General features: G+C 37.5%; 1 protein-coding gene across 3 annotated transcripts; it reads left to right on the forward strand.

Moving 5' to 3' along the window:
- Nucleotides 1-2607: 2607 nt before the first annotated feature.
- On the forward strand, nucleotides 2608-8526 carry abhd5a (abhydrolase domain containing 5a). 3 transcript variants are annotated; one of them, XM_046848162.1, is made up of 9 exons: nucleotides 2608-2752; nucleotides 3206-3263; nucleotides 3346-3416; nucleotides 3757-3842; nucleotides 4450-4825; nucleotides 5650-5804; nucleotides 6675-6786; nucleotides 7061-7247; nucleotides 7577-8526. In XM_046848162.1, exons 1-9 carry the CDS (start codon nucleotides 2718-2720, stop codon nucleotides 7664-7666), a joined length of 1170 nt encoding a protein of 389 aa, XP_046704118.1. In that variant the 5' UTR covers nucleotides 2608-2717; the 3' UTR covers nucleotides 7667-8526. The 3 variants fall into 3 exon arrangements, with proteins under 3 accessions (XP_046704118.1, XP_046704119.1, XP_046704121.1); XM_046848163.1 differs by lacking the exon at nucleotides 3346-3416 and having other exon boundaries at nucleotides 2609-2752; nucleotides 3206-3325; XM_046848165.1 differs by lacking the exons at nucleotides 3206-3263; nucleotides 3346-3416 and having other exon boundaries at nucleotides 2642-2752.
- Nucleotides 8527-9386: the final 860 nt, after the last annotated feature.

The following is a 9386-nucleotide window of genomic DNA, read 5'->3' on the forward strand; positions in this document are numbered from 1 at the left end:
TATATATATAATCCTAGCAGAACCTTCCTCAAATTTCGACAATTTACAGGTTGGATCCTCTTTCAGTTCTCCATAATGACATCACGGAGCTGCTGGTTGTTAGACATATGGTGCTTCTCCACCTTCTGCTTGAGGATGCCCCACAGATGCTCAACAGGGTTCAGGTCTGGTGACATACTTGGCCACTCCAGCACCTTCACCTTCAGCTTCCTCAGCAGGCAGTTGTCATCTTGTGTTCGGGGTCATTTTCTTCTTTGAAAACTGCCGTTCGGCCCAGTTTCTCAAGGGAGGGCATCATGTTCTGCTTCAGAATTTCACAGCTCTGGAATCCATGTTTCCCTTAAAAAACCGCAGCTCCCCAGTACCAGAAACACTAATGCTGCCCCAGACCATGATGCTACGACCACCATGCTTGACTGTAGGCAAGACACAATTTTCTTGTTAATCATCACAGGGCATCACCACACATGCTGGACACCATCTGAGACAAACAAGTTTATCTTAGTCTCATCAGACCACAGGAAATTGTTCCAGTAATTCATACTCTTGGACAGGTTGTCTCGAAAAGGCTTCTGGGACGATGCCCATGCAAACCTACTTGTTGCAGTGTGCGGCGTATAGTCTGAGCACTGACAAGCGAACTTTCCACTGCTGCATATATATACAGTACAGACCAAAAGTTTGGACACACCTTCTCATTCAAAGAGTTTTCTTTATTTTCATGTTTATGAAAATTGTAGAGTCACACTGAAGGCATCAAGGGCTATTTGACCAAGAAGGAGAGTGATGGGGTGCTGCGCCAGATGACCTGGCCTCCATAGTCACCGGACCTGAACCCAATCGAGATGGTTTAGGGGTGAGCTGGACCGCAGAGTGAAGGCAAAAGGGCCAACAAGTGCCAAGCATCTCTCGGGGAACTCCTTCAAGACTGTTGGAAGACCATTTCAGGTGACTACCTCTTGAAGCTCATCAAGAGAATGCCAAGAGTGTGCAAAGCAGTAATCAAAGCAAAAGGTGGCTACTTTGAAGAACCTAGAATATGACATTTTTCAGTTGTTTCACACTTTTTTGTTATGTATATAATTCCACATGTGTTAATTCATAGTTTTGATGCCTTCAGTGTGAATCTACAATTTTCATAGTCATGAAAATAAAGAAAACTCTTTGAATGAGAAGGTGTGTCCAAACTTTTGGTCTGTACTATATATATATATATATATATATATATATATATATATATGCAGCAGCGGAAGGTTCGCTTGTCAGTGCTCAGACTATAAGCCACACACTGCAACAAGTAGGTTTGCATGGACATCGTCCTTCTGACATATCTAAATATATATATATCAAGCTTTTAATTTTTTTTTTATTATTATTATTACTAGCAGTCACAGGTTTGGACACATCTACTTCAGTGTACATTAATAACAAAGACATCCAAACTATTAAGGTACATGTATGGAATTATATAGTAAACAAAAACATGTTAAACAACCCAGAATATGTTTTATATTTCTAATTCATCAAAGTTTTGCTTTGATGACAATTTTGCACCCATGGCATGCTTTTCCAAAAACCTTGAGGATTTTCTCAGAGGTGTTAAGAACTTGTTGAATGTTTTTATTTCACTCTCCAGTCCAACTCATCGCAAACCATCTCAAATATATTTAGGTGATTGTGGTGTCCAGGTCATCTGATGCAGGACTCCATCACTCTCCTTCTTGAACAAATAGCTCTCACATAACCTAGAGTGTGTTTATGGTCATTGTCCTATAAGAACACAAATTAAGTGCAAACTAAATTGCAAAAAAGTGTATGGCATGTATTCAGGAGCCTTCCCTTCACCCTCTGTAAATCTAACAATGACACCGCAGTTAGAAGCAAAAATCTTAAATTTGGACTCATCGGACCAAAGAGTAGTTTTCTACTGATCTAATCTCAATTCCTTGTGTTTTCCTGCCCCAATCAAGTTTCTTCTGCTTGTTGTTCTTCTTAGGTAATGTTTTTTTCCCCCTGCAATTCAACCATGAAGGCCTGATTTGTGCTGTGTCCTCTGAACAGTGGATGTTGAAAAATATGTCTTCCACTTGAACTCCAGGAAGCCTTTGTGTAAATCTGTGGTTTCCAAAGCTGGTTTATTTTAATAATTATCCTCTGCAGCAGAGGTAGCTCATGGTCTTCCTTTCCTGGGAAAGTCCTCAGTCTTCATGAGAGAGTTTCATCATAGCCTTTGATGGTTTTGGAGACTGCACTTGGAGATACATTACAATTTCTTAAGATTCTTCTAATTTAACAGAATCTCGTTGCCATAAAGTTAGTCATCACGTTAATTAACACATTTTAAAATATTTGTAAATCTTTTTTATTTGCATTTCCTTCATTTGCATCCTATTTCACTTTGAGAACACTTTCTAAAATACCTGTGAAACACCAATCTTTTCTCTGAAATGAAACGCATTTTTGCGTGCGTTATGTTTTGGGAACAAGCGGCTGGGTCAAAGTTTAGCGTTGTGACCGGGGCTCCGTCTCAAATGCTACGGAAGTGCACTACAGCGAGCACTGAATAGCGGATTTTTTTGACGCACACTACTTAGCACACTACATATACAATAGCGGGCGATTTGGGATGGAGCTTGGATTCTATTTGACTGCGGACTAAAGTGCGCGATGACGCGAGAGGTCACGTGGTTCTCAAAAAATAAAAAATAAAATAAAATATGGCTGAAGGTCCGGAGACGTCTATGGAGACAGGGTAGGAGCCGATTCTTTGCTTTTATTATCATTATTATTATTATTATTTTAAGTTTCTGATATGTTTATAACTGAAGAAATGGTGAATTAATTTATTTCGCATTTCCTGTTCGTGTGGGATTAATAATCGCTCTGTTTTAGGTTGTCAGGTAGCTGGTAGTTTTATAGCCAGATTCTAAATGTCCTCATGTACCCTATATTAGTAATCTGAATGTGCACTGAAGTAATGGTGCTTATACACTATTTAGTGCACTATGTAGCACCTAGGAAGCCATTTGGAATCACCATCTAGTCAACTTCTTACACAACCATGTACTTTATTTTGTTAACATTGTGTTTGTTTATTTATCTTTAATAGTAGTAACGTAGTTTAAACCCTAAATTAGATCCAATGATTGTGGACATATCTTTCTTTTTGATTCATTTTCACTTTCTCTTATTAAATAATCAACAGCACAAAAAAATCCAACACCCCACATTGTCTTGGCTTCAGACTGGTCCATCGTGCTCTGGTATTTCTGCATATTCGTACTATTTTCTACAGTTTTGTCACATTCATGGAGGTGACTCTAAGGTAAATAGTAAACTTCATAGGTGCCATGCTGTCAAGGCTCTTGTTTGGTGGACTGGTGCATGCTCTCATGCAGTCCTGTCATCGCTTCATTGTGAGTCATTTGATTTCACACCTCTACACTTCCATGTCCACGTTGGCTTCTGGGTCACTGATTTTCTTCCTGCACATGATGGACTGTGATCCATTCGCTCATTCTGATAAGACCTAGTCTAGTCATTACAGGTGTCTGCTGTCTAAAGCTCAGTCTTCCCTCTCAGTCTTCCCTCTCTTGCCCATTGTGTTGTTCCTGTGTGTGTTGTTGGCGTCTTTGGCATGTGGCGGTTTTGTTCGGCCTAAATGTGTGTGCGTGGATGAATGCTGTGACCTGTAAGATATGTACGTGCTAAAGCATTTAAGGACCAAGTTCATATAAAAAAAGATATATATTGCAGGTCATGGGGGATCACCAGCTGGCTGCCATCATGGTGCCCGACATCTCTGTGCAAACTAGAAGAGGCAGAGCAGAGGATGCTGCAGCGTGAGTGCTGATTTATAATAGAGCCTATTATACAAAGTACCGATATATAAAAAATCAGTGCTCGAGGCACATGTCGTTATATACCTGATTTTACTATTTCTGCATTATAATGCCTAAATGGTCTACTAATTGTTTTTACCTTATCTGAGAACTTGCATATTTTTCCAGGTGTTAAATTGGCAGCAATAATGACGGTTATATTATGAGTGAGAAGTGCTGTGACTCTATATACTAGGTCCACCTCTCTTTCCTGCAAAAATAATAATAATAATAATAATAATAATAATAATAATAATAATAATAATAACCATTAAGAATAAGTAGTCAGAATTTGTATTCCCAAGAAAATATGCATATTATATTTAATTGGGTAATGCTATAATGTTTGTAAGATTATGTATTTATAGTGTCATTTTGAGAAAGCATCCCACACTGCTTAAAAAGAAATGGCGAGAGATTTAGTTTGTACTATCCACATATTTTGGAAGTAGCTCTGAAGAAATAATCGTGAAATTAGCTTTAATAACAGTAATGTCCTACATGTAACCAGTTAAGTTGAATTTGAATTGTAAATCTTTCACTTTTCTCACTTGTCTCTGTATATTAGCCATCCACAGCAAGTTCTACAAAAAGTTTGTCCATATCTCCAGTGATAACAAATTGTGGACGCTGGTGTTCAGTGACACTAGTGTGGAGCATAAGACCCCTCTGGTGCTGCTGCATGGTTTTGGTGGTGGAGTGGGTCTCTGGACAATGAACCTGGACGCTCTGTCGCAGCAGAGGCCCGTGTATGCGCTTGACCTTCTCGGCTTCGGTCAAAGTAGCAGGCCTCATTTCAGCATCGACGCCCACGAGGCTGAAACACAGTTTGTGGAGTCTGTTGAGGAGTGGAGGGAAAAACTAGGCCTGGAGAGTGTAATTTTGCTAGGCCACAACTTGGGAGGATATCTGGCAGCAGCCTACTCACTTAAATACCCTTCAAGGTTCGCAGTTAAGTTTCATTTTGTCGCTTTGTGATCTCCATAGCTGATGATTGGTCATTTTTGTTAATCCTTGTATGGCAACACAGCTAAGTGTTATCATACATTAAACTATAACTAAAACTCCTAACAAATGTACAGAATTTATTGTTTTAATGCTGATTTTTCATTGCACTTGGGAGTATTGTGAAAATGGCAAAACAAAAATAATGAATAATGCGTGCTCACAGCAGAGCCTATATTTAATGCCACCCACGAAACGTGCAGAGTGCTGAAAATGAGTGAAATGTGAAAGCGTGCCTCCTAATTTTGGTGTGTGTCAAATTTTCCAACGCTGCACCTCAGACAGTGCACCATGTCTTCCTTTTATAAGGTGCCGTTTCTTTCGTTCTGATTGAATAGCTAGTTGTGTCATTTATAAATTTGTTTTGGTTTCATTGTTTTTATTAAATTTGTGTGAGTTTGAAATAAATTAACAGTTTAAACCCAACAGCCAATTTAAGTCTGTCAAACAAGTCTACTAACTAAATTTACACACACTCAAAAGCTGCCAAAAGACACAAACTGTTTTTTTTTTTCAATGTAACTAAATTTTTTGCATATTTCTGTTTAAAATTATTATAATTTTTTAAATAAGAGAAATGAGTAGATTGCTGAACAGAATTTTCAAGCAACAGTGTTGAATTCAGTATTCACTCTACAATTTTCTGGGAATCATTGTACCACATCAGTTCTCTTTACAAATTCTGAGTGCAATGGCTTTAACTGTTACATTTTTTTCAGTGAAGTGTATATAAGTTCTGTCATGTTTATTTGACCGTATTCAGAGTAAAACATCTGATCCTGGTGGAGCCATGGGGTTTCCCAGAGTGTCCAGAGGCTGGTGTAGAGGACAGACCCTTTCCTGTGTGGATTAAAGTTCTTGGGGCCGTCCTCAGCCCTTTCAACCCACTGGCTGGCCTTCGCCTTGCAGGACCACTCGGTAAGATAACAAAGAACAGTCTGGCATATAATGAATGCACCTCAGGCAATTGGTTCTATGTGTACTTGGCTTTCTTATAGGGTTTCCAACATTTATATTTTATGTGTAGACTTTATAATATCTGCTGCATTGAGTACACTGCTGCAAGTGATCATATGGCAATCTAACAGGTGTGTCTCTCTCAACCCCTCCCCCCCAATTTCCAATAGAAATGGCAAATGAGCCAATTATCTGTTGTATCGGTACTAATAGACAGTTGTGCTGGTGTTTTGAATTCTTCAGTATTAACTCACATGTGGTTTAAACATGTTGGGCAAAAAAGAATTGAATTAAGCATACAGTGATATGTCAAATAAAACCCTTTCACTTAATGGTCGGGAAAATTAAAAGTGATTCAAAACACACTAGGTCTTGTGCGATGCGCAGGTCTATTAGAGTGCTCGTGGGTACAGGTTTTTACAATAATCATGAGGATCCATTGTGGGGAAAAAAGATGCCATAGTATATCTGTTTTAGTTAAGATGTGGGTAAGTAGGTGTAGTTAACTGCTGTATGTTACATCTTTTTCATAGAACAGGAAAAACAGTGTTCAAATAAACATGTCTTCAGCTAAGACAGAAGAGCAGCATCTTTTTCCTCTCCAGGTTTTCAGTATGACTCCCATATATATTCACATTTCAGTTGTTATCCTGAATAATTTTAAATAGACTGTTAAAACTACACCAGGTTTTACCCCCCACTCCATCCTCAACAGGACACATTATCCCTCTGGAATCGGCAGCTCTGCTGATTAGGTATGCTATTGTGTGTCTTTATGTTCTGCATAAGTTGAGATGTTATTTTAAAGTATGCCATTTTCCCACCATTCAGGTCCACGTCTAGTGCAGATTGTGCGACCTGACTTTAAAAAGAAATATACCACCTTGTTTAATGACAACACAGTCACAGATTACATCTACCACCTGAATGTCCAAATCCCAAGGTGCATTTATTTGTTTCATTACAATCTGAACCTGTAAAAAGAAACAAAAATGCTGTTGATATCTTATTAGTTTCAACTCAAATCTTGATTAAAATCTATCATTTTTTATGTATAATGTATATAATTTTTAATTTTAACTATTATTTTTAATTAATTGATGCATAATTTATATTTTATTATTTTTATGATATATTTCAATAATAATACTTGGACTGATATTGCTGCAATAATAAACTCATAATAACGCTGTTTTTTTTATTATTATTATTCGTAGTGGTGAAACAGCTTTCAAAAACATGACCATTTCATATGGCTGGGCCAAGCGGCCCATGCTGCAGCGCATTGGCCTGATTCGCAGTGACATTCCCATTACCGTGATCTATGGGTCACGCTCCAGCTTAGATGGCCACTCCGGCAATTCAATCAGAGAAATGAGGCCAAATTCCCACGTGGAGTTAATCGTGAGTTCTACATTCAGCATTCACCTTACAGTGAGATTTATCAGGATTGTTTATGAGTTGATCTGAAATTTGGATTTCTGTGGTTGCTCTCTAAAAATTTATGTAAGACACATTTTTTTGCGAACGTCAGGGATTGTAAAGTGCTGCCAAAAGAGTTATCGGTTTAATTTGTACTATTTATTTTTAGGGCAGTTTTTAACAGTCACTTGTTAAAGCGTAACTACTATTCTCAAAGGATTTTCTTGTGATCCCCGAAGTAAACTTGTGTATATATGTATAAAGCTCCTATGTAGTCATTCGTTCTCCTCTCATCGGTGTCTTGTCTGTAGGCCATACGAGGAGCGGGACACTATGTATTTGCTGACCAGCCGGAGGACTTCAACCACAGGCTTCTTCGAGTGTGTGAAACAGTGAGCTGAAGGGTGATGAGGAATGGCTGTTTTTAAAAAATGAAAAAATGCTATTTATTAAACTCATTATGTTCTCTCTCAGACTTAAAAAGCTGGCCAGAGCGCCTCTGTAATTCAGTATGAATTTGCATGCCGCAGTGCAGCTCTTATCTCTATAGCATCTCAATCACCACTGCAGGTTTGCTGATAACTGGAATTTTTGTTTTACAGCTAACATTGTCATAATTGTGCACTTTTAGAGATTGATTTGATTGTTCCAATTTATATTCATTGTTTTTCAGTCAATAATATGAGCATTTCTTTTAATACACTTATTGATACATAGGTTTAACTGTATATATAAAGGGGCAGCAATAAGCGTAATAATTACTGTAGTATGTGGTAAATATCAAATAGGGTATAAATAGTACTTGAAATCATGAAATTAAAATGTTAACTCAATCGTTGGGAACAATTAAATTCTTCTCAGGGATTTATTCAAACAATTAAACAGAACAAACATATCAAAACAATGACCAGTGAGTGTTCAGTCCTGTCTAAACTCAGCCATTTGAAAAGAAAAGGACGTTCTAATATTTAGGACATGTCCCTTTCTACCTCACGAATAACGTATCTTCTGCAACTATGAAACAAGAGCAGTGTTCACTGTACACTTGAATGTTTTGTGCAATCTGAGCTGTGTTTTTACTTTTGATACACAGCTGAGGTAGTTTTTGCAAAACAAAGGTTATGTAATTCTCAAAGTATGTTTTTGTATATATATATTTATTGATTCATTTTAAACCTGTGTAAATTCATGATAGTGCCAATAAGAAAGCAATCACACAGTAATTACTGTATTAAAGTCTCAGTAAATGAAGTGTTTTAAATTTGTGTGGGTGTGAAATTAATTTCAGGGTTTGGATGGATAATTGGATATCTGTTTTTTACTTATATAATCATTTGTAGGTATTATATTCTGCTTGTTGATATAGCTTGGAGCAGTTTGTGTATCTGATTATTAGCATGATTGAAGAAACGTAAGAGCTACGAGGTTTTACAAAAAAATAGATGCTTGCATCACCATTTTTTCAATAAAAAGTTATTTAGGTTAATTGCTGTGAACAGCTATAAGGCTATAGTCAAGTATAATCAAGCAGTAAGTCTATAATCTGTTAAAGTACGGCACTGTGTAGTAGCTTTTAAGAATGAATTCTTAGTATTTAACTAAGTTTGCACATAGTTACTCTGCGACAATGCAACCAGAGCCTATTCTTTTTGAATGGGAGCTAAATGTGTGCAGTTCTAGCAATGGGACTACGGAAGCGAGGACGTAATGTGTCTCACGATTTACTGTCAAAACTACAATGCTAGTTGAGCCACAAACTGATAAAAGTTACTATAGCAACCAGTTGTAAGAATGTCTACTGGCGACTTCATAGTACAATCACTGGCAACTTGCAGCAAGAAAATGCATGTGTGAACGTATAATATAAGAGAGGTATGCATTTCCTGCCTGTATCCACAAGAGGGCACAATTACACATTGCATGTAGATCTCCAGCCCTGCACTTACAGCATGCAGTAAAGGCATGAAAATCAGTATTGTGTGTGTTCCTTGAGTCCTATAGCTTCCAGTCTCACATTTTGCTGCAAAAAAAAAAATCATAACCTGTCTATACATTGTTAATAAAGAGCTATTAGATTAAAGAAGCCAGTGTCTTGTGATTACAAGATTAGGAAAATGTAAT

This window comes from Silurus meridionalis, chromosome 4 (assembly GCF_014805685.1).
Source record: "Silurus meridionalis isolate SWU-2019-XX chromosome 4, ASM1480568v1, whole genome shotgun sequence".
Lineage (NCBI taxonomy): Eukaryota > Metazoa > Chordata > Actinopteri > Siluriformes > Siluridae > Silurus > Silurus meridionalis.

What these genes read in the sequence shown, in the direction of transcription:
- abhd5a (XM_046848162.1), top strand. Translation starts at nt 2,718, where the DNA reads ATGGCTGAAGGTCCGGAGACGTCTATGGAGACAGG. An exon ending in TCACTTAAATACCCTTCAAG is followed by an intron (nt 4,826 to 5,649) that starts GTTCGCAGTTAA and finishes GACCGTATTCAG; the next exon opens with AGTAAAACATCTGATCCTGG. An exon ending in ATTCCCACGTGGAGTTAATC is followed by an intron (nt 7,248 to 7,576) that starts GTGAGTTCTACA and finishes TCTTGTCTGTAG; the next exon opens with GCCATACGAGGAGCGGGACA.